General features: G+C 34.9%; 1 protein-coding gene across 1 annotated transcript in view; it reads right to left on the bottom strand.

Annotated features, from left to right (window-relative positions):
• LOC134527515 (ribosome biogenesis protein BOP1 homolog) overlaps nucleotides 1-26,867 on the bottom strand; it is a 142,894-nt gene that overhangs the window by 37,982 nt on the left and 78,045 nt on the right. The window contains exon 8 of the mRNA XM_063360250.1: nucleotides 14,907-15,119. Within this exon, the coding sequence (XP_063216320.1) occupies nucleotides 14,907-15,119 (213 nt within the window). The remainder of the gene's footprint in view (nucleotides 1-14,906; nucleotides 15,120-26,867) is intronic.

The following is a 26,867-nucleotide window of genomic DNA, read 5'->3' as shown; positions in this document are numbered from 1 at the left end:
ACTATCCGCGGTGGCCCTGCCACTTAAATTTCGCAGATAATCGGGAGTGTACTGTAAGTCCATACAACACTGCTACCACTTTTTGATGATGCCGGCTGTACACATGCTAAAGCATCACTGTCGGCGGCAGCGGAACTCATTCTTCAGCACAGTAGGCTACCACAGCAAACAGTAGTTACTTTACGGCACAACCTTTGATGTTGTGGACAAGTAAGCAAGCCGAACATGAACGTGTGTGGGAAAATATACACAGACGCTTCAAAGAAAATAATGTTAAGGCAAATACAACTACCGCTTATTCTTCTAGACTGCTACTTGATCACGTTTACTAGTGTGCTGACTTGAGGTTATGTCAACTCAAGATACGAATTTGGTAAATAAATCGCAAACGATATTAACACACGAGTACCAACAACATATTATAAAATGAGTCCCCCATAACAACCTAAGAGTGTATTTTATTTATACAAAAAAATATAGTACTTAACTTTCAACATTTATTTTATTTTTATAACAAAACAATTATTTGTCTGATTTTGTATTATTTTATTTAGTCAGACGCTTTTCCTGTTCGTTGGTGTTGCCCGAGTGCAAGTGCAACCAAGTATTGACAGAGAACAGATTAGAGTATTATTCTGCCATGTTAGTGTTCGTGCTTTCATCCTACGAGTAATCCAACATTCAAAATTGCATCTCGGAAAAATATTTGCTTTGCGGGATGTTCCTTGCGTTCATATAGTTATAAAGTTTTGATTAGTATTCAAAGCACTATTACCAGTAATTATATGCTACGGTAAGGTGCAAATTAAACATATTGAAATTAAATTCTTTATTTGGTGTATTAAAAAGCCCGGTAAGGTAAAATATTACTGATAAGAAATTACTGTTTTGACGAAATAATCACTGAACTGAAATTAGCGCCAAATTAATTTAGTTATATTTCCTAAAAACTTCAAATTAAGTAATACAATATTGAAACACGTATTCTTTTCAGATCAAGTCATTGATAACAAACTTTACCTATTAACTCAATGGGATTCTAAACTTCATCAATGAAAAGAAAAATCCTTTAATTTTAAGTAAATTACAAATTAATTATGTATTAATTGTATCCAAAACTGGTTACTGGTAGATACTTAAATAATATGAAAATCCAAAAGAAAATCCTACTAAGATTATAAACGTGAAAGTTTGTAAGCATGGATGGATGGATGTTTGTTACTCTTTCACGTAAAAACTACTGAATGGATTTGAATGAAATTTGGCCTACAGCTAGCTTATAACCTGGATTAACACTTAGACCCCATATTAAGATGAAATTCCATCCCTAAGGGAGTGAAGAAGTGATAATTAAATTTTAAATGGAAAAATCATAGGTCATAGACATACAAATAGTGAGTGAGTGTCATTTCTCTATGTCTGACATGATCATACACATAGTAAGGTCTGGCAAATTAATATTTTTCTCCTTGGTGAGACCAGTCCGCTTAGTGGAGCTCGCTGCGGCTAGCAAAATAAACGCGTTAATAACATTTTTGTTCTTAACTTCGTCAATAGGTAGAGTTGCCTTGAATTTTAAATGCACCATCGTTTGATGCGTTTGTCATGTCTTTAATTTTCGTTTGTTTGTGCCGTGTGCGTTCCTATACCATTCATCCGATTGCGATGAAATTTTGGTGATTTGTTATGCGCACGCCCATGAAGGTTACTGAGATGGTATAACTATTTTTCAATAGTTGGAGCACGAATCGTGTAAAAAAATGTGTTTATTTAATTTTATATAGCGGCACTTCGTCTGTTTTTGTTGTATAAGTGAGCACGCATGACACTATTTATTTAAATATAAAAGAGAGACAGAAATAGAGTGATATATATACCTATATATAGTGAGATAGAGACGGAGAGATAAGTTGAGATAGAGCGAGGTATAGAGAATTAAATGGGCTGGATAAAGAGATATACCTATAGATGTATAGAGCTATATAGAGACTTATATAGAATATATAGAGATAGTGGGAAGTATATGTGTAGATATAAAGAGATAAATAGAGATAGAGATATACATAAATGTATATAGATGTAGATAGAGATAAATATACATATAGAGATAGATAGATGATTTGTATATGTGGAACTACTTCAAACATATTACAAAACAAAACTGAATGAGGCATTGCAATGCAGGCCGAGCATTAGCTAGATAATGGAATCTTTTCAATATTAGTAATCTCTTATTTTTCAGCTGTTTTCTATATTGCTTTATTAAGTCTAAATTACATACAGACCAGGTAAATAACTATAAACTGGCAGAACAACGTCTGTCGGGATCTGAAAGGGATATTAATTAATTTTCACACTTGACATTCAAATTAAGAAGACAATTACTAACTACTAGAGCCAAGATTTTATGGTGTTATGAAAAAGGACTTTTCGTCATTAAGAATTGTGGATTTCGTCTTTATCGTCATAAAAAATTAAAACACATGTAATAACATGTACACACCTAGCAGAGCTGCCTTGATCAAATGCTTCAATAATTTGTGGTTAGAGACTTAAAATATGCATATTAAACAATACTATGTTGAGAGTACATAAAAAATTAACAACTAAAATATTCAGTATTCTTATGCAGGTAAGTACTGTTCCTGAGTTCAGGAGAGAGTCTAAATTAATTAAAATATAAACTACAGTTAAACTTTTGTTCTATAAATGCAATATAATTAAGCTCAGGAAAAAGCCACCATTGTCAGCAGTTCAGCATTCTCTGGTTTTAGAGATCTTCTTCTGTCACTTACAACTACAGAATACTTAGAAAAAGATCTTTCTGAGTCCACATTCGTTGCAGGTATCCATATTAACTTTAAAGCAGCAGCTGCAAATTCAGGATAATCCGCTTTCATTTTACATAGTATGTCCACCATGTCTATATAGTTCACATGCGGTTTCTTCTGGTCTTGGGAAACCAGGTTTTGGAGTGTTATTTAGCCTGTTGCTACAGAGGTCTTCTGCACCTTGCAAAGGAAAGGTAGGTTCCCAATATGTTTCTGGAATTCTTTTTCCTCCACACGAATGTTTCCTACATTTTGAGGATTCATTAGAGCGCTGATTCCCAGAAATAGTTGACGAGATGGATCAGTGTTCACCAGATCAATCAGTTTTATAAGACTGAGTTTAGCTGTGTTCTTGAACTGCTCTTTAAGGGCTGCAGAGTTGACAGTTTTCATTTCAGCCAAAATGTCTTCAACATTTTCAGGAAATATTCCCTTAGCCAAGACATCAAGAGTAGTTTGCAGTTTACTCAATTTTGTGCACAACTGATGAGCAGTAGGATACTTTGTTCCTTCAAGAAAATTAATTAGCTCTACAAAGGTGTTACAGTTTTGAGCCACAAATGTAAGAGTGGCCTCAAGACATTGTAACTCTTCCTTCTGGAGTCCCTTGATATATTTAACACCAGAGTTATCTTCGCTAAGCTGCTCAAAGAATTCCACAATGTCGTGCAGATGGAGTGCGAGGTATGATACAGATTCAAACCATGTGTTCCAACGTGTAACAACTGGCATGGGGAATAACTTGACCAGAGCCTTGTTTTCTCCATGTTTCTGGAGAAGAAATTGAAGGTATGCATGCCTCCTCTTTCTGGTGTTAAGAAAGGCCATCTTTACCTTACAAACGAAGAGGTTCAGTTCTTCCAAGTTGTTTTGCCAGATCTGCCCAACAATGTTTACTTTATGGGCCCAACATTGTATGTGGTACATGTGGTCACCAAATACACCTTCAAGGGTGCCAGCAGATTTTGTCATGTACCTGGCACTATCTGTAACATACGCAATTATGTTTTCTTCCTTGACTTCATATTTGGAGCATACATCAATCACTGCCCGAGAACAACAAACAGCATTTGCTGCATCAAGGACACAAGAAGCCCCTAAGATAACATCTTGTTCAGCACCTGGTTTCAGAATTTTAAACAAGATGTTGAAAACACAATTATTACTTTTGTCAGTGGTTTCATCTGCGAGTATGACCACATCTTGCCCCAAGAGCTGCTGCTTGATTTCCACTTCTTTTTTCTCTCTAAGTAGGGGAATGTACTTTTTCCTCATCCAATCCGCTGTTGGAAGATCACCAGCACCACTTACATGCTTCTGCATCCATGCAGTCAGCTTGCTGTTGTCAAGTTTCTCAAGAGGAATACCTGCAGCTACAAAGAACTAAATCTTCCTTTTGTTTTTTTGCGCATATTTGCGCCACTCCTGCTTCTGGGATAGAAAGCTGTCGTTTCAAAGTGCATGGGGATCGTTTAGCTTTTACATGTTTGTCGCTAATTATGTGCTTGTTTACCGTGTCCTTACGTTCATGCTCCAAACGGCAATTACAATATTTACAGAAAAGTATTTTTCTGTCACTGACATATAATCCCTCATTCTTAAACTCGTCAGCACGTGATGCCGCAGTAGCTTTATTTTTCGGCATGATTAAGAAATTTAGCTTTCATTTATGCACGTCATTTGTAAACAAAGCCCGGAGGTACCAAAAACTAGTATTTACTGAAGTTGTAGCGAAAAAATAAACCGCGGGAAGCCTACTTTTTACAGGCGAGAGAGCCTTATACCCGAAGTAAAAGGTTAGGTTATGTCAGGTCAGTGAAATAAATGTTTTTATTTATTTTCCGGAAGGGTTGGGTAAATAAGCGTTATTTAAAATATTTAATGATCGTAAAATAAATAAATCCTTGCAATATGGTGCTTTTTCATTAGCGATCTGAAAACTTCGATTATGTTACGATTTTGGCTCTCTCGCCTGTGAAGTGTGAAATGAAAATGAAGGCTTGACGGTAAACTGCTTATTCAACAAGCACACAAAATTGCGTTACAGTGAAATTTCATTAAATATCAAGTGATCATTAAATATCAATATTCGCTTTCATTTTATTTTCATACGTATTTATTTAATGAATGCAGTTTTTGTTCACGTGTATTTTTCAAAGGATACAGCAAACAAGGCGCTGAGATTTTTCACGTTGTTGTGTTTGTTAACTTGTTAATTTTAGTTTACGATCGTCAGTTGTTAATATTGCGTGATCTCTAGTGGCTAGATGAGTTTTAAAAACCATAACCTAACTCCGATAACGATCTTTTTTTTGTTCGTGAAATCGTCAATTTTTGTGATATATTGTAATTTTTTAAGATGAATAATTAACGTATTAAATAACCACCACACTGCAGTTGGATGACGACCATTTCTTCTACAAACAGATACGGAATTATTGTCAATCAACCAATAGTCGGTAGTTAACGATTTAAATCAATATTGAGGTGTTTATTTGTGGTTAGAAAACATTTCACATTTTTCGCGGTTTGGGATGAATTTCGCATGAAAATTCGCGATTTCGCATAAAACCATATAATCTTGGCTCTACTAACTACATCTGATTTCGAAAAAGGTCCCCTTCACCCTGTGTTTAGCCCGGACAACACCGGGTATTGCAGCTAGTAAATTATATTTCCAAAACAGTAATTCGCCTCAGTAAGAAAAAAATGATTTTTACCTTTATTAAACTATCTCCTTTTAATAGCACAATGAATCTTTTGAAATCTCTCAAATCTACTTAGGGAAAATGCTAAGTTTATTTGGAATAGTTAAAAGTTAAGAAGTATACGAAATTAATCAAAGTGAACATTAAATTATTAATTACCCAAAAATTAACAGAAATAAATGAAAATAAGTAAAATTTTGGATACAACTACAGTAGAACCCCGATTTAACGAAGTGCTATGGTTACCGAAAATGTTTACTCTAAATCGATGTTTCGTTAAATCCGATTTTCCGATTTTCAATGACCCCCGCACTCATAATCGCGTCCCTACCGTTTCCATATCGTAGACAGGGTCGACGCTGATATCTTATGCTGCCGTGCTATCTCAGACTTCGTCATCTTTACAACTTCAACGTCTTTTAATCTCGCTCGTACGGCCCCGGTTCGTACGTACACCTCGGTCGTACATACAGATTTTCAGAAACCGTGAAAAATGAGGCATAAAATAAAAGTTTAAAAATATGTAAAGTGTAAGAAATACGTTAAAGTGTAAGAAATACGTTAAAGTGTATTAAAATACAGTCGCAACCTGCAGCGTTTATAACAAATACGAGCTACATACACATTGCGTCACAGTAAAAAATAAAAAAATTGGCCGCAAATTCATAAAAATTTCCGTCAATAGCGCGCCGTACGCGGAGAAAGGTCATTGTACTCGGTCAGCTGCTGTTACGGAGCGGCGTAGCCGCCGGCTGGCTCTCTTTGTTCGCTCAGCTGCGCAGCACTTATAAAAAACGTATTCCAAAAACTAAACAACGCGCACAAAGCTCTTACTGAGAATAATAAAGCTGTAGCAAACCGTATGTATTCGGTACCGAGTAACAGGTGCGCCATCTAGTAACGAGTAACGAAACGTTACACACGGCTGCATCTCGTTACTCGCATTTTTCGTATGTTTTACGCATGCGCGAGCATATTCGATGAATTTGCGTTACAAAGAACGATGTTTGTTTATTAAGTAAAGTATAATTTGGAAATTCGTCGTCAAAGTTTTTTACTGTTTATTAAAGGTATTGTGTGTGTAGACAAAGTTTGAGATTGGAACAGAAACAACGTAAGAAAGTATTGTTTACAAATTAGAAATATGTTTTTATTATCGCGTATTTTCACGTTTTTTTTGTTATTATCTTAAAAGAGATAGTATAAAAAAGCCGCTCTAATGAGATTTAATTGTTTCTTGGTTAACAAAAACTGTTAATTATCAAATATTGTTAATTGTTTATATTCTATTTATTATTATTTACGCGACGTCATACTGTACGCGTACGCAATACGACTCGATTCGTTGCTGCAACATAACATAGCATGTTATGCGGTATCAGAAGTAACGAGTAATGTAACGTGATACGATAGTAACGAGTACTAATTGTTATAGTAACGAATACATACGGGGACGCTTTTTTTCGTTACTTTTACACCTCTAGAGAATAATGATAATGGCGTATTGGTGTGACGTGGTCACAAGTTGAAAAAACCTGGAGGATGGGAAAGGGAATATTTGGAAACGTGTGATTATTGGCTAGCACTGTTACTATGCGGGCGTGTTTGGAAGATAACGTGGTGAGTCAAGCCAGGGAGGGGGATGCGGACAAAGAAACCCTTCATGACGTCATGTGTCGCGGACAGTCTATCTATCCAGGCGCGCGCAATGGCACGCACCTACGCAATTCAGTTACAGCGCCCGCAGTTTTTAAGCAATTTGAACAACTTTTTTAATTTTTTCGTATTTGGACAGATGATGCAAAGGCACATATTAATATATAGTACCTCCATTCTATTACTGACACCACAAAGTGTAATTTTTAATAAGATTCCATTACTATTTACTTTCATTTTTTGGAAATCTATATTATTATTTTAATAAATTGGTGTTTTTTTAATGGTTCCTGAAAACCTTTACGTTAAATCGCTGATTTCGTTAAATCCGTGTTCGCAAAATCGGGGTTCTACTGTAAATATTTCACAATATTACTCTATTACAAACCAAAACATACATATACCTGTAGCAAAACTATATCATTACCATTCATACATTTGAAGAAATATCTCGTCAATACCATATCTTCAAGAAATAATATCTGTAGTCTTTCAGAGTAGTTATACGAAGCTGGTGTACTCGAAGTACGATGATACTGCTACTGAAGAAAACTATTACAGTCCAGATAGTACGCAGCTAAGTATCAGATGCAGTTTTGTAGTAGTATGTATTGGTATAATTAGTTTAAAACCAGGGACTCTTCATTTAACTAATCGCTTATTAATGTCTTTACTAGTGTAAACTTCACATTCACTAAACTTGCTTCATAGAGAGTCTTTAAAACTTCAGGGTAGGACTCAAATTAATAAATATATTTATTAACACATACAAATTGACAGTCCTTTTCAGTTTAGTTCATCCAACATTTTGTTCCCCCCCCCAAAAATAATGTTCTTAATAAAACCTTCACTTTTTTGTCCCCCTACGCTTGTTTTAAAATTAAAAAAATTTGATTACAAAGAGTATTTAGTCTATAGAACAAAACATAAAAGTTTCCACAGAGATGTTATGAACAAGCTGTAATTTAGAATCAAAAGAATATAACTGGTGTTATCAAAAAAAAAATACACAATAATCAAATTGTCTATTAAGAAAATTCAGTACGATTTCATTACAATATTTATACTGTCTTGAATAAATAAAATACATTAAATTCTTGATGTGTATATGTACGGACAGGTACTTTTCGTGATTGTGAATCACGGTCGTTATTTCGCGAATTTGGGCTTTTTTTTTTTTTTTTTTTTTTACGAAAATGTGAATTTTGCAATTTCCACTGTTTCGTCGCGAATTTGGTCCCAATTTCGTTATTTGAAGCTTAAATTGCCACAAACACATATAATTTAGATATAATTCATCTTCCGTTTGTAACACCAGCACACCAATAAAAAATAAAACAATAAAACATTACATAAAAATATACATTTCAACGTGCTGACAACATTACTAGACAAAACTAGGTAAACAATTTATTTTCTCCAGCCATAACCACAAAAACCACATTCTGTGGCAATAATATCACAGCGAGGTTAACGACCACAGATGACGGTAATCCAGGACCGTTTATATTTTGCATTTTAACATTACAAGCGTCAACATTTGTTTCTCGTGCCATGAAGTTATCAAAACAAAACGCGTTGCTCAATAAACGTGTTACCAACATAGTGTAGTGGGTAACTCTCCAGTAATAATTTAATAATGCCCAACTACAAAGAAAAACATTTATTTTCACCACATGTTTCACATCTCCTTCCAAAATCACCGTTACAAGCCTCTCCCTCCCTCCAAAGACAAAGTTCCATATCCTTCCGCGGTCAATATTTGCACTTACTTCAACCAAATATACACTTCAAAGTAACATAAGTTTAACAAAAAAAGATACAAGATTTTAAACCACAAATTCATTTACTTTACCATTATTTAACAGCTTACAATAACTTCTGGCAACCTATAAAGAAATAGTTCCGGCACAATATGGCGGCAGCATACAGCGATTTTGTCTCAAATAAAGTGAAACGTCACTTGGCCAATCACAGCTAACTAGGTCACGCCACAACGCTTTCAAACACCTCCTGGCGCCAGCTGGACGGCCCTTCCTTACTCCTTCTTCCCAAAACCCGGCTTACACTTAAATTTAGAAATCATCTCTGCCAGAAATCACCGACAGAAACAAAGGAGTTATAGAAAAACATTTAAGGAATGCAGAGACAAATATTTCCATACAAAACATAACACAAGAATAAATATTTTTTTTATCTTCTTAAAACCCCACGCTAAAGAATCAATGTTAGGGTAGGTCAGTGCCTAACCTCCTTACAATAGCAGTATGCGAATGCGAGAAAGAACACGAACGTTTACGAACAACTGATTGTTGTTCAATCATACAATCAATTGTGTTCAGTAGATAAAAACGATACCGCGTTCGGAACGCGTGAATTTTGATAACAACAAAAATTACAAGTGCGTTTTTTCTTCATAATTTACTTAATCATAAAATACTTCAGGCAATTTTAAACTGCAACAAACAAATTGATGGATGTACGTAATTTTTTTTTCTTTGGTTGTGTTAGGTTACTGCACATGCGTGCATTTATTATTGCTCGGTGGCTTTTCGTTGCGGTAACTGAACAAATATCGTGTTGACAGTTTTCACGCACTAGATAGGGCCAAAGAATTTTCTTCTGATGGTCTCTATTTGACAGATAGGCAGTTTTATTTTGTAAATACTGTAATTGCAGAGTCATCTGGGACCGTAGAGACTCAATTGTTAAGCACATAAGCAGTGAAAAGCACAAAAAGTCACGCATTTCTTCCACTGCTACTGTAGCACTGCAGCATACTATTGGTGTTTGTGCGCAGCAAGCAAAAAAAGGAAAACTAAAGTGCATCATTTTGTTTCACTTCATAAACTTCAGGACCCCAGTATTTTAAGCTTTATGAAGAAATACGTTGAAGGTTTGTATTTATGCCTACATCAATATCTGTAATCATGGAGTGGTTTAAATTTAGAATCTCTCAAAACCAAACCCAACTTAAGCTAGTTGGAAATGGGCTTTTTAAATTAACCTAAGCTAAACTTATCAAATATAAAATAAGACTTACCTGAACCAACAAAACCTAATACTAAACAAACCTAACTTTTTTGGCCTAGCATACCACCTGAGTTAGGAATATATTTTATTGACAAACCTTCCCTCTAAACCTAAAAGTTTTGACATTCTGAAAGAGTAGCTAATCTTCTTACCTTAAAAGCTTTTGAGTTTGAAGGGTTTTTCACTTCTAAATGTTAGTTCTAAACATTTTGATCATTCATAATTGAGTTCATTAATTTTTCTTAAAAAAGGTATGCTTAAATAGTAAATACATTTCGCCGCTTTTTTTCCTCACCGCTTTTGGTATTTTTGCTCACCGCTTTTCACTAATTTTACTCACCGAAAAGCTCCTGTCCCTATGTATATGTGATCATAACCTATACTTATTTCAAGCATGTTTTTTTTGGACTTGAAGCATTTGGAATCCATTAAAATTAATTGGGGCGAGTTCGGGTATTCATGGAACCGAACCGAAATCGAAAATTTCGGGTACCCACATACCCCTACCTACAACCATAAAATCTTATCTCTAATTGTTGCAATTTTTTGTAGGTACACAATGATGAGGTTTCTCTAAACCAGCAAGAGCTACGAAGGGGTGGCGGGAGGGCGACCCACCTATGACTAGGGACAGGATTACCCGGTGAATTGCAATAAAACCTAACTAATACCGAACAGCATGTCAATGCACCATATATGTAACACCAAAATGAAAGTTAATACACAGAAATGCAACAAAAATAATGAAATTAATTAGCATATTTAGTCAAAACTCACTCAGATTACAAAAAATCTTTTGATATACGTATTAAATTCACTGAATTAAATTATTTAACTCGGAGTTAGTAACAAAATGTATGTACCAAATAGATTGGGAAAAATAGTGTTTTATTAATTTTTACATTACACCATTGGTACATTTTTCAAATGCACAATTACTTGCTAAGTAATTTGTATTATTCCTAGTAGTTAGACATGCTTATTACAAATTACTTTATTGTAGAAGTGCATCATGTCTAGTCAAATTACACTGTTTTGGTGAAGTAAGTGTCACTGAACAAGTACAGTGAAACCTCGATTCTGCGTACACTCACGGTTCTCCAAAATTTGTCCATACGACCGAGTTGTACGTACGAACCAGCAAGGCCAAATTACATCCATTTGTAGCTATCCTACCCCCCACCATTTTTCCCACCGCTGCCGCGGGAAATGAAATGCCGTTGCCGTGTCCTGCTGCCACGGGAAATGACCTGCCATGTCTATATATTATGCTGATGTATTTTCGATCGAAATTATATCCTATTTATGCAGAAACAACACTTGAGCTAATCAAACTAGGGATGGGCCGGTCGAATCCTCGAATCCCACCGAATCTCTAGTATTCGAAAGATTCGAAATTCGAGGGAAAAGATTCGGGATTAGAGAAAAATATTGATGTAAATGTAGTACTTTAAAAACTTAAATGCTTACAAGCTGCTTGGCCTGTTTACGTTTTCCTTGGAACACATCCTATTGAGGTACAGTAGAACCTCGTTAATACGTGATGGTTGGGACCGAGATAATCACGAATTACCGAATTTCACGGACTAGCAATTAAAAGCCCGGAAGGTCTTGTCAAGCTTCTCAGACACCGGCGTGCAGCTGGGTTAAGGCCAAGGTCATGTGACGTAACATCTCTCGAGGCTTACTGCGCCTTGGCAGCAGATGGATAAAAAATAGTAAACTCCCCATTATTCGTGTTAATTGGGATTCGCAGATGCCCGGATAATTGAAATCCTGTAAAAAAAAAAAAATTAACCCGGATAATCTGTTCACAGTAAGGGCCGGCCGTCTTCAAATTAGTGTCTCGGCTTAAAAAAATACAGCACTGCCTAGCCATTAGTTCACGGTAATTTACAACAGCCGAAGAGAGAAAGATAAGATCGTGCTCAAACAGCGTTGCAGAGTTTGGCGGCCCACGTGATGGCTTGCAGTGTTTGCCGGCCGCCGGCCCGCGAACGTTAATTTTAAGCGCTGACAATTTTTACTTCTCTTTTTTTTCTGCTCTTTTAAATCGTCCCGGATTATCCGATTCCCGAATTAGCGCATCACGGATTAACGAGGTTCTACTGTATTGTACTTTTAATTCGTTATTATATAAAAAAATTATGAAGCATGTACTGATTTGGGAAACTTACTTTATATTCATGAACATGGATGCATTTTCGCTACATTGGTATTAAATAAGGCATAAATCACAGATGTATTCTCAGAATATGTTAAAAAATAAAATAAAACACATTTTGGATCTAGACTAGTAATATGAATCTTGTTTTTTTTTTAAATAACTTTACCGAGAAATCTGTTACTTAGTAATACAACAATAATGCCGACTTTCATCACAAGTTACGGTCGCACATGAAGTAATAACAATGAAATAATGAATGACAAAAATGAATACATTATACAATTATTATTTAAATCACGATTCAATTTTAAATATTCTGATACACGTTCTATTTATGAATTATTTAGGACCAAGTTTGGTTTTTGCAGACTACCAAAGTTAAAATATGTATTATCTGAGAATTCCATGATGGCCAACCAATGAATTTTTTAGCCAATCATTTTGAGCAACACAAAAAATAACTAATATTAATATAAATAATTTTAATGGGTAAACTAGAGAAAACACCCCGTCACTTTTAACTTTGGGCATATTAATCACTATGCTTTGGTGAGGCTTAATTTTAAAATAATTATAATTTTTAATTTTATGGACTAAAGCCATTGAAGCCAAGATGGTGCCTTTCAGTTTCCATTAAATATTTCAGGAAAGCGTTTATCTTCATTTGGGACTTTAAACAAATGTCAAGTTGGTAACTATAAAATATTGTTCCATCGGATGTTAAATTTCGTTTTCCGATTTCCGTGGATACATGAATCACTGTACTCACAGATAATGCCTGAATGCCTTAAATCCACCAAGTCGGATTCTAGAGCAATTGATGAAGTGACCAGATTCTTACGTGATCCTACAGTTAACCCAGAAATAAACATCCTCGAATAGTGGAAAACTCAGTCTGCGTGTTCACCCAGACTACAAAAACTGTCCAAAAAAAATTTGTGTTCACCACCTGCGACAGTGTTCTCTGAACGTTTGTTCAGCACTGCAGAAAACATACGTGACCAAAAACGGAATCGTCTTGATCCAGACCGTGTCAAAATCCTTGTTTTTTTAAATAAAAGTTTTAAAGGGTTAAATAATTCTGCATAATGTTTAATTTTTTCTCTTAACTTATAAATTATTTTATAATTAACCCTTGAGATCTGGATTCGGATTCGAGGGGTGGATTCGAGGTACTGTTTGGGATTCAAATTCAAGATTCGGATTCGGGAAAAATGGGGTTCGACCCATCACTAAATCAAACGTAAAAATAAAAAAAAAACTCGACACTGAAGGCAGTGTCGTAAGCCCCGTGTTTACATTTTTTTATATTTTATATCAATAAAATAATAATTAACACACAATAAATTTGCTAAAAAAAAATTACTGTGGGTACTTTAAGTGTAGATAAGATTAGCTAGTAGGCCTTAAAACATAGTAAAAAACGTAACGTTTATAGTCGGCAATGAACATTTTAAATCGCAAAATATACATATTTTATAACATGAAAAGTTGCTTTTATTTCTAAACATGTAATAATTTAAGCCTAGGCGTGTAAAAGTCCGAGTAATTATAGCAGGAGACAATCTAAAATGCACGAGGGAAAAACGTAAACTCATGAATGTATAAACGTAACGGGAATGTCGGGAATATTACGTGGCTGCTTGTAAGTTCTGATACTGTATTTATGTCACAACTTAGCCGAAAAACTGGTACAAGACATAAACTTCACAAGATAAAGTGAGCGGAGTCTTGGTATCTGTTTTATACGTATTTTATAATTTCGGAAGTATTGTACAGTTGACGCATATTTTTTAAACTAACCATTTATTTTTGTGGATAGTAAATAATTAATTATTGGTATTGAGACATCAAAATGAACGTAAACTTGAATATGTCACGGCAGCAAGAAAACTGGTGCGTATACCAATAAACTGGTATTAGAACTGGAAAACTGGTACACAGGAGGTGAAGCTTATATTTTTTTCCCGCCAAACTCGCATCTATTGGCTGGCTGCTGATGGAAGGTCACGAGTCTGGGCAGAGTGTTGAGTGAGTTATACTGCGCATGCGCAGCTCAGAGAACAGAGAGAGCCAGCCGGCGGCTATGCCGCGCCGTAACAACAACTGCTCGAGTACAATGACCTTTCTCCGCGCACGGCGCGCTATTGACGGTAAATTTCCATCAATTTGCGGCCATTTTTTTAAATTTTTTTTTACTGTGGCGCAATGCATATGTGTAATGTAGCCCGTATTTGTTCTGAACGCTGCAGGATGCTAGTGTATTTGAATTAACTTTAACGTATTTCTTACAATTTTTCATATTTTTTAACTTTTTTTTTCTTTCGAAAATCTGTACGTACGACCGAGGTGTACGTACGAACCGGGGGCCGTACGAGCGAGGTTTTACTGTAAGTGTATTTTTTGAAAATTTTGCTGTTTTATGAATAAACAGAGTTCATAAAAAATGAAAACAAACACGGAAGACCACTGTTTGAAAACGAGTTGGCCCAAAAGTAACGTTGTCTGTACCTATAACGTCCTGCTGCGGCGGGGGGTCCCGGAGAAGGGTGTCCGTCTTGGCCACCACCAGGCGGTCGCCCACGCGGGGGTTCACGAGCAGCACCTTGCGGTCGGCGGCGACCGCGAGCAGCGACAGGGCCTGGCTGGGGCACCAGCTGACGGAGCGCACCACGCCGCCCGCCGCGACGGTGCGCACGCAGCGGGCTGTGGCCACCTCCCAGACTGCCACCAACAACAAACGGGGCTCTGTGATTATCACAAAGAAATATTCTACATACATGAATGCAGCCAAACCTCAATAATACCAACCTAAAGGAACCATTATTTTGTCCCTTTGTAATAACGAGGTTTGTATTAACCAAAACTAACGTTAATACAAAATTTTATTTATTTATTAACATTTGTACCATGCACACCAACAGTCAAGACTTCTAGGGTGTACATGAAATAAAAACACAAAACATACAAACAGGACACGAACATTGAACGATGGACAAGTAAACAAATAAATATATAAACAGCAAATAAACACAATAACACTTCTATAATTATTCATTAAAAAAAAAAATACCGTATAAACCCACGTACCACCCGCCCCCGGGTAAGACCCGCACCCTTATTTTTAGAATGCCATGGTGGGAAAAAATGTTTTTATTGCAAATCTGCATGGGAAAAAAATAATTTAGTCGTGATTTCTTTTCCTTTCAAACAGTAACAAATCGTAAAGAATTACCAAAAAAGTACTATGCTACTTATTACAGCCTCGGCATTTGTGTTAAAAGTATACAGAAGGCAGGCAACTGCAATGTGGCAACATCGAGCGAGTAGAATGTGGCATCGGCGCGCGCGATCGATAACACGCCGTGTGTGCGCGTGACCTTGCCCAGCTCCCAGCTGTTTACAGTTACAATCTTCTGCGTCCATTATCGTGAGCTGGGCAATGACCTCGTTCAAACAAATAAACGATAAAGCACGCGAGTCCTAGCCACGCATAATAAAAACTATTTTTATTACATGCATAATAAAAAACCTTGTGCCTAAATGTGGCATATTCTACATAAAAATATAAACTAGGTTAACACAAATACTGCATTTATTTAGGCTTAAATAAAAGTGACGTACAAAATCACACAGACAATAAAATTAACTAAAGAATAACATGATGTCACAGCCATCGGCCAAGAACGGACTTAAACTTCCTCACAGCTGTATGTAGTTGTAAAGTTTTTCCTCTATCTCCGGAAACTTTGCTACCACACCACGGAACGCACATCTATCGCCACTGGCCGAAAGCAGTTTGTCTTTACTTTTCCTCCAATCCCTCACACATGATTCGTCGACATCATATTTTCGCCCAGCAGCACGGTTACGATTTCTTCTGCTTCATTGATTATTTTTAATTTTTCCACAACTGTGAAAGAACGCAACTTTTTACGATTCATTACAATACTGCAGCCAACACACGTGTAAAACCACTGGGTACTTTGTAAATGAGGATAGGACAGTGCGTGGGAGCAAACGTTTGTAACCAGCGAAGCTGCAGTGTGACAACGCTGTGAGGAATGTGACCTTGACTGTCTGCCGCTTCCTTCCCATCCTTTTCCCTTACCCCTCTTGACTATCGCAGCAACCTCAAGTCGCGCCGGCGTTATTTCGTCACCGTGCAAAAATGGCCCAAGACCCATGTAACACCCGTACCCTACTTTTTCGAACCTGATTTTTTTTTAAAAAGGTGCGGGTGATACGTGGGTTTATACGGTAATATAAGTTAAACATGATTCTTTACAGGATAACATTATATATTAAAAGAATGGAAAAATGAAAGTTAAGGGTTGATATAAGAATATAAATGGAACGTGGTTTTCCTAAGGCAAAAAATCTAATCCCAATTTTTATATTTAGCCCTAAATAAAATTCAAATAAAGTTAATAATGTTTTTCTCATTTAGTACAAAGATAAAAAAAATAATATAATAGAATATGCTCCTAAGAAACTTGCATACAATTTTATATAGCACCAAATCATCATCTTTTTTTTTAAAAACAAACAGGGGATTGTGAAATTAAATTGAAGGATGCTACACCTATGGCTAAAAAAATATTTTTGCTGTACTACTTTTTAAAGGAATTATATAGTAGGGCCGCGACGTCTTGGCGGGTCGACTCCCTAGAGCTCAGCGACCTTGTAATCGACACGTCCCGCCTTGTCTGCTCCGCAGATAACAACGGCCTGGAAGTCTCCATGCCGTTCCGAAAACATTGGTCGAGAACAATCTCACGTACGGTGCAACACAGCGCAGATCTTAATGATACAAAGATGTGATAATGCTTTACGGTAATTTATTATTTAAAGGTAGTGCACCATTTGCTCGACTGGGCAGCTTAGTTAAATATAGTTAAACATAGCTATACAATTCTTTAAAGTTAAGAACTAAATTTGTAATTGTGGGTTGCTGTAGGAAACACAATTAATTAAGACTTGCATGTAACTCCCTCGCTGATGCTTACTTTTCCATTTGGTTTGGCTGAAATGTGAAGACGATCGACATGACACTTTCACGCACTTCAAGAACCTTACCACTTTTATGCACACGGGTTGGTATTTTTTCCATAACAGCACTCTGAAAGAACCATTTTAGTAATTTCGAGGGGTCCGAAAACCATATTTATAACAAACCATCCTCGCGTATTTTATAGTCTCCTGTTGTTGTGCTTGCTTTATAAACAAGAGAGGCTCCGGGAAGGAAGCCCTGCCTAGAACCAACGCTTAAAACTATCAGTCTGTGCGCTGCATTTCCTGTTGCCATTACCTACACCTTCAGCGTCACCTTTCTTTTGCCAACATTTCTGAAAGGTTAAATTAGTGTCAACCCAGGATTCATCCATGTCAAATATATTCTTTCCAGCCTCCCTGCACTGTTTCATCTGAGTCAGCTACCGTTATCGCCAAGCAACAACGTCAGATCTTTCGAGAAGAAGCATTCGCTTATTTTGGCTTCTTCTCCACACAAAACCCATTTCTTTGAGTATTTTACGCAGCGATGTCTTTCCCTAACTCCATCCGATTTTTTCTTTCAAAACTGGCAGTAGTTTCCTTGTCGTTTTTTTACTGCATAAAATTCGTGGCTAGTGTCTCTGATCACTCTTCTATCAAAGTCATCAACTGACAACAAACGTTTCCCAGTTTTTTTTTGGCTTGAAATGAATAATTAAACATGAGAGGCTGTTTAACGGTCAAATAAAGGAGTGATATATATATATGTAAATATAAACATATAAATTGTAAATAAATAATGTATTAATATAATATACATTAATATATATCATAAAATCATATATATTATAAAATATATAATGCAATATATAATGTATATAATGTAATATAATATCATGTAATATACCTAATGCAATATAATGTGTAGCAATATCGGCTACACTTGTAGATAAAAAATATTCTAACAAGCGGTGCAGAAAGTTTGGAAAATTGCCAAATGCAAAACAAACAAACCGCGGGTGAAATTACGGGGAATGCATTGAAAAACTTATAATGTTGTTGTTTGTTTTTTATTTGTCGTCTCTCTGTTGTGTTTTCGGATGCGCGAAACTGATCTTTGGCTTATACCTGTGTATCGCGCAGCTCTTTCGGTTGCATTTGTTAGAGGTACTAGCAGACATTTGTTGGCAGCTTCTTCATCACAACACTGGATTACACTACTTATAATTTCCCTCTCCCCACTATGTATTACTTTATTGTATCTTGAACGTCCTGCGTCGGGCTCCATTATTCACTTCAGACTGAGAGCGTGGCGCCTGATGTTTTTGCTATGAACCGCATAGCGGCTGATGTGCGCGCGCAGCTGCTTCCCCTCTCATTTACTCTTCCCCGCTTCCCCGCAAAACGACACGCCAAGACGTCGCGGCCCTACAGTACCAAAGAATGAGTTTTTCCTAAGACTTTTTCTCCAATCTACACTGAACCAAAGCAATGGCATTAATATTATTTTTGTTAACACATCACACTATGTATTTCTTTATATTATTCTGAGATATTTATATTAACCATCCTTTACTACACACAATTATTTTCCCTTGGAACAAAAACTACTTTGTATTACACAGAGTAACAACCATACTTTTGTATTAATAGGGTATTTATTAATAAGGAGTCACTAAATTTGACAGTCAATATTCATGAATATTTGGTATTTGAATCACTATTCCAAATATGATATATTTTTTAAATTTATTCAATACCAGTAAATAGAAACAATATTATATGCTGAATTGTGATAAAACAGAGTAATAAATAAATAAACAAATAAAAAAAAGCCACCCACCCATACACCACAGCTAAGCATGCCAATGCGACATATGACACTGAAATCTAACTCAAAAAAATTAATCATTTGGCAATTTCAAAAAACTTAATTCAAAATTACAATGGTAAATTTACTATGGTAAATTAATTTAATTTAATTTATTTAGCATTAATTTAGAACCAAAATGTATGAACTAAATGGATGGAAAAAATTAATATTACAATGCTAAGAAGTTCTTGAAGCTAGTAATAAGTAACATGTTATTTCATTAGTGATGTTGGCACATTTTTCAAACATACAAAAATCTGCTGATTAATTTAAATTTTATAAGTAGATCTGTTCTAGACATGCTTATTACTAGAGACCGGATTATATGCAACCACAAAGAGCTTGAAATATGCATGAAAAGTGTCAAAATATGCAACATTAAATAATAAAAAAATTATAGTCTTTAGTTTTTTTACTTCAAAATCACATATAATTAATTAGTAAGATATCAACATTAATAATTATTTAACATTTTGTATTCTTGTAGACGTTAACAATCAGGCACTGTTCCAAATGTTCAATACTAAAATCGTGGCTTCCATCACTCAAAATATTTTTATAAGTGGAAAAAGACTATTCCACATCCACTGAGGTAACTGTGCAGTATTTGAATTTGGGTGCTATGTTAGCACTTATTATTTCTGGCAAAAGTTCACCCACCCCATTTATGAAACTATCAATTTGACACAAAGGTTCAAAGCCTGGGTTTTTTCTCAAAATGTTTTCAGACTTCTCTTTAAGTTTACACAGGAACACATCTGGCAATGTGGAGTTCATTTGACAGATTTTATTCATTAACTGAATTGATTCACTCAACGCCAAAACTTGAGTTTCAAGCTTTTTAATACTTGCAGTGCAGGTATATGGGAAAAGTGTGTCCTAATCACTGCTATGTGTTTTTTTAATACCAGGATCGTTAAATGCTTCCTTAGACTGACAAATTGACATAGCCTCTGCACCTTCATTTAGTACACTTTTGATATCCTTTTAATGTTCGTTGTAAAACAGTACAGCTTCAATCCATGTACCCAGCCGAGTATAGGCATATTTGGCAGATGTGAGCAGGTGCCTTAAGTAACACTTTTTTGTTGTTGACAAAATCAGTTTTCTTACATTTCCAAACATGAATCGTACTTCTTCAGCGAATCGATGTACTCCATGAGCAAAGCACGTCACATAATCAAATTGGGATAAAATACTTGGCTTGGCTTTGGCAGCATCTGAGATAAATATAAACACTCTTTCATCTGCAGAAGCTTCAGAAAATATTTTTTTAACACCCTCATTCACAAATCTGGTGATTGTTGAATGATTTATCTTTTCCAGTTCTTTGCTGGCAACCAGATAGGAAGCAGAAGCAGACCTGCCAACATTCAAATTTTAAAAATCATGAGGTCTTCAATAAAAATTTTCTGGCCCATAAATACATGTCAGATATAAAAATTACAAATGAGAATCTTTAAATTTAAGTGACATACCTGTACATATGCTACATGGTCTCTGCTTCAAAATTTATTTGAACAAATTATAGGTTGCAGATTTAATTTAGTTGAACATAATTTAGGCTGTTGTGTAGTGATCATGCAGGGCTGCAACTAAAAAAGATGTAAAATAACATTCTGCTCGTGTAACACTATTATCACTGTACACAGCAAAATTAAATTTTTTATTGGAAGCAATACACTTCATGTGTTTTTTTTGTAGCGACATGTTTCACAATGTCTCCTCTTCCACTATGCGAGATAGAAAAATCAGCACGGCACACGCTACAAAATGCAAAATTGCTTCCTTTATGTGACTCGAGTATTGATGGAAACTCGTTACTGTAAGCTTTCGTAAAACTTGTTTTGTAACTTTTACAAAAAAAATCTCGGGGCCCCGAAAAATCATGAGGAAACACTATTTTGGCGTGAGGGCGTGAGATGGACCTTAAAATCGTGAGTCTCACACCAAATCATGAGAGTTGGCAGGTCTGCAGAAGGCTCTAGTCTTAATGAACCAACAATTAAATTCATAATGTAGTGGCCAGAACTATCGGTGGTTTCATCAGCTGAAATCTAAATAATGCTATTCTGGAGTTCATTGTGTATTTCTTCCAAAACATGTAGGTAAATTGTTTGTATGTAATGTTCACGTAAAGTTGATTCATCTGGTTTATTTTGATTCAAGCAAAATTTTTGCAGAAAATTTTTGTATGTAGAATTTGTAAGTTTATGAAAAGGAATATTACTCGCAAGAAATGCTTCACATAAATCCATATTAAATAGATTTTTTTGTTTGCCTTCTGAAGTAGAAATACTGCTACTTGCCGCTGTTATAAGTTGTGGTTTTAGGCCTTTCTTTTGTAATCCTGCGACATGAAAACTTGTTTTGACATGCACACAGAATATTTTTCTAGCAAATTGACAATATAAAACACTTCCGTCGTATGTAAATATTTTAGAACAGTCGGCTCACCACGAAAAAAAACTTTATTTTTCTTGGGTGGCATGGCATACTTTAAACTTTGCACAAACAAATAAAACACTACACAAGTGCAATGAGAGCACATCAACAATAACATGCATAATTTAATTGCCTAGTGATAGCGGTGTATGGTTATATTCCAACTGCGAACAGTTAAACTAACAAAAACAAACAGCAGAGGTTTGTATTCTAAAACAATTGACTGGCGTGACTAACCTCGAGTAATATTATCCAACCAAAACAAGCTGCTAAGTGTATTCGAAGGACAGTGCGGCTAATCAATACGGCCATCTACAACGTAACATTTAATTTGTTCATTATCAATCATTAACTATCCTATCCAGAAATATTGCAAAAATATGCATAATCACACGATTTTAGGTAAAATATGCAATAACCAACGAAAATGGACCAACTATGCAGTTTCATATAATCTGGTCTCTACTTATTACTAATGACTTTATTATATAATTGTATCATGTGTCAATGAGACTATTCTGGTGATTAAGTTTTAAGTATTAAGAAATATTTAAATTTCATATTTTAACTATACACTATTTTTTATGAATAAAAACAATGTATAAAAATAAAAACAATATTGAAATCTCCTGTTTTAAAAATGAAATTAACCTAAAAATAAAACCATAATATCTTTCCCCTACCAATAAGATATGCTAAGCATTCATAAAAAATTTGCATGAAACTAAGGTGATGTATTGAGAAATTTAGATCTGTTTTCTGCAACATTAAGTATATATTGTTTTATATTGTTGCTTGAGAAACAACACCGCCTAAAAAACTTTTTTTTAAAATTAAATTTTTGTTTCGCCATGAAAATGTAAGCATTTAGTATTGACTCACAAAGTGAATTTGCCAAAAATCCAACACAATGCTTTACTATTGTTTTTTTTCTAACACCAGCTATCATTCAGTTCAAGCATGGCACATAAAGATATTAAGCTCTCCTGAAAAATTGGCTTTTTGTCACTGTGATGATATGTAACAAATAACTTGTGATTATGATTTAAATTTTTTTATGCATAACCAGTTGAACAAAAAACAATAATTTTTCATAGACTCCAATGGATCGTGATAAAAAGGTTTTATTGTATGTTAAAATTTGATAAGAAAAAAATTACATATTCATAATTGATTCAAAATTTCACTTGAATTAAAAAAAAAAAATTCGCACAAATTACTTTATTAAGCCCTAGTCATGCTAACGAGGACATTAGAGACAGTCGTACACAATAACACAGACCAAAGGCACTGGTTCAGGAAATGGCAGTGCCCTATGGCAGGGAAACTACAACATTTGTTTGGAATGACTTCGGAACAACACAATTTAAACAGTTGGACCAGGATTCCATACCTGGGCCGTCTGGAATGCCAGTCCAGAGTCTTCCATTCAAAGTAATTGTTCACTCGAAGTAGTCTTATTATTAGAGCTTGCGGTTCCCTGATCTTTCTGTTCCGGTTCCTTTGAAATAATCATCCCTGAACCAAATTTTGAAATCTATGATTTTGATTTATGGGTATTTTTGGTACATTTCTGTTACCTCGCATAAGATCGTTTATCATGCGGGAAAGGTAAACAAACACATTCTTTCAATGAGACGTCTCGCGATGTAATAACTCACGAAAAATGTATGATATAAATAGGGACAATATAATATAGTGGATTGTGATAAAACAAAAACAACACAGAAAAACATGAATAAACATCATACAACACTGAAACCCAAATTAACACACCACAAAGCACCAAAATGCAATTAAAATCATTCAACTAATAATCATTTTCCATTAAAACTTAACTCTTACGACAAATACGTAATCATTTAAATAATAAATTTAATGGAAGTAATTTATTTAACATAGAAGTTGTAACGTTGCAAGACCCCTGCCCTCCTAGCTAAATATTTTTCTTTTAAACTATTTTCATGAATGTAAATATTTCTTAAAGAGTCTTTCTAATGATATTTTACCGTTTTTATGTATTTAAGGGTTGATATTTGCACTTGCTGTATGCTTTAAGGCGATTGGTGCACGGTAAAAAACGGTCACAGGCCCGAAAACAATGAATTTTTTATCATATGATCATTAAAGAGTCTAGATGCCTATGTGGGTGACTGTTACTATGTAGGGAGGTCAGGAACTTAGTTCCAGCTCGTCAGTGGCGAGATGGCCTTCATACGGGAAGGGATCGCTGGCGGTCGCTCTGCGGCCTGCCATCTAGGAGGAATTAACAGAACCTCGAAGGTTTTATCTCCCTCTCCCTCTAACACACAGCCGATACGGTTCTATCGTGCCCGGAGTAGGGGAAGGTTTAGCAGGTTTCTCTTTCACTCATCCTTCGCCATGGGGAGGCAGAATGGATTATTTATTTGTTCGCAACTGCGCACGTCATGTGGCTGAGAGCGCACATCTTCTCACTCAACTCGCTCGTTCTCTCACACTATTTCAATAAATCTTTTCAAATCTTCAACATCAATACTTTAAACCATTGCGCTTCCTACGGATTAATTATATTTCATGCACGTGCCCGAATTCAGCTGCAAAAAAATAAAACGGGTAGTCAATTTTTTTCTTCAAAAACCTTCCGAAACACTGTGTGTTAAAAAACATTCTGAAAGCCCATTTTTCTAGATAAATGGAAATTCTAAATCACCTACGCCACAAGGAAACATTGTGCTTTAATATTATGTAAAGAAAACACCTCTTAGTTTTATGGTTATGTAAAGGTGGTGTGATATGTTTTAGATGTCGCACCATCTTATCATCCATGTAGAAGAGTTACCCGAAAAGCTAACAAGACTATTGCCATGGAAATGGAAATATGGTTAAGGAAATATTTTTTAAAGTTTGTAAACAGTAAACAACATATAAAAAATCTTATAACTGTAAAATTAAAATACAAACAACCCTATAGCAAATTTAATTTCAATATGAAAAAGTCTACAATAATGTTTACAAGAAACGAAATTGCAATAGCAATACAAAAATATCGCAATTTTGTTACATTGTTAACATATATATTATTTTTAATAAAGGCAATACAAATGACATACTCAATATTTGGAATACAATAAATACCTTAAGCCCTACATAATTGCTGCGATATTCACAATAAATGCTTTTCTTAAATATAGTAATTAAAAAACATCGTAAATAAATTATGAACATACATATTATGGTGAAGGAAAGTGGAAACTATCACACTGAAAAATCTTAGAGGGTAGTTTTTCTCATCTTATTTCTTTCTTTGCGTTTTTGGTCTTGTTCGTTAAAATATTTCATGTTCAAATACTTGATACGCATATACGTTCTTGTCCTGACAAAACAGTATGTAACTTCTTCTGGATATTTATTTTCAGTATTTCCGCAAATAATTTTAGTCAGTGATTCAAAAATCCGCTCTTTTTTGCACAAACTGTTGCCATGAATATTATCAAAACACATTTCAGCGATCTTTATTAATTCAAAAAATTCATTAGTGGGACATTTTAAGTTACCCTTTGATTGTACATGTATCCAGCTATCGTCCTCCGAATTGAAATACGTAGTGCCAAGGTCAGGATATTTATTTCTGAAATGGTGAGCTATATAGCCAGAAACATATTTCAGCCCTTCAAGAGAAATTCCGTCACTTGAAAGGGACCTGGCCTCTAAATCTAAGTCTATTTCTTCCATGTCAGCAAGATCTATTTCATTTAAAGGTGATTTCTCTTGAAATGTCTTTGTAAAATACATTTCCTTGCACAAAAGTAGTTCTGTAATTTCATTCTGATAAGCACTGTCCTGTTCCATTTCATTTGACGAAAAATCACTTACCAAACACATTTCGTCTGTCTTCTCATCCGTGTTTTTCCGTTCAGCAAAAACTGCTGCAGAATGTTTTCACAATATGTAGTTTATAATTCTGTATTTAAAAAAAATGGGCGACAGATGCGTATTTTGATGTCCCATACCTCTAATATACGGAGAGAGAAAAAACCACTCTAACACATCTTAGTTCAGTTTAACTGTTAACAAATATTTAGGTTAACAGGTCCTATACATATTTCCGAATGTTTTACTGACTGAGTTATACTGGACATTAATTAAATTGATCGCTGATATTTATACTTTTAAACAAAATTTTGGATTTATCATTTTATGTAAACTCTAATGCGTTAAAAAGTGTAACGCAACACTACACACAGGTAGTGATGTCTAGTGCACTGCCCTATGCACATTAGTTAACAAAAAAATAAAATGAAATAGTAATTACTGATAAATAATACCTTGATGTCGTGATACAAGTAACACATGCTTATCTGATATTTATCTCAATTAGAATACGAAATAGGAAGACAAAATAATTAACTGATTTTAAGACTGATTTATTACTTACACAGTACAGTGCATTTTGAAGACAAATGGGTCTTAAGAAGCGAAAATCGTACTCGATTAAAGGATGGTATGGTGTTCGGTATATTAAGGTATCCCTCAAAGTAACGGTTTCACAATGCTTTTAAGATATTAGTTACATCCCAACATAAGTTTAAAACATTTCTCTTAAGAGTGTGCTTCGTAGCATTAAAAGATGTGCCTTAATTATTTTGCAAATTTATCATTGTTATGGTGACGATGACAGGGATTTTCGTAATTTTTTTAGAAATATAGTACAGTATTAGCAACTACGTTAAGAACTGTTATTTTATTCACACAGAGAAAAGAAATACAAAATGCTAAAATTTGGCGTTTGTCTTTTTATATACTATATAGGTTTGTTATTATATGTGTGTTGTAACATGTATAAACATGTTTAATATATTCAACAATATTTGGTAATTATATATATTAAAAAACTTTTATGTAAGCGACTTGAAAATATGTGAAAGGTTTTCAGTCTATAAAGGCCTATTCTATGATTTTTTAAAAATTATTAATTCTTATGCAAACAATTAATAAAATTGAAAGTTTCTTACATTGTCAGTATATACATAGCATTACAGTTATTCCAAACAATTCTCTACCAGTGTTTACCTAAGGTTTGCATGTTACGTTGGTTCTTCTACTAATACACGTATATTACAAGAGGTTTGTAATAGATTAAATGAGGTAAGTAAGAATTCGTTTTTATAAACGTTGTG

Source organism: Bacillus rossius, chromosome 1 (genome assembly GCF_032445375.1).
Source record: "Bacillus rossius redtenbacheri isolate Brsri chromosome 1, Brsri_v3, whole genome shotgun sequence".
Classification (NCBI taxonomy): Eukaryota; Metazoa; Arthropoda; class Insecta; order Phasmatodea; family Bacillidae; genus Bacillus; species Bacillus rossius.
The sequence above is the reverse complement of the archived record's forward strand: the minus strand, read 5'-3'. Positions and strand labels throughout refer to the sequence as shown.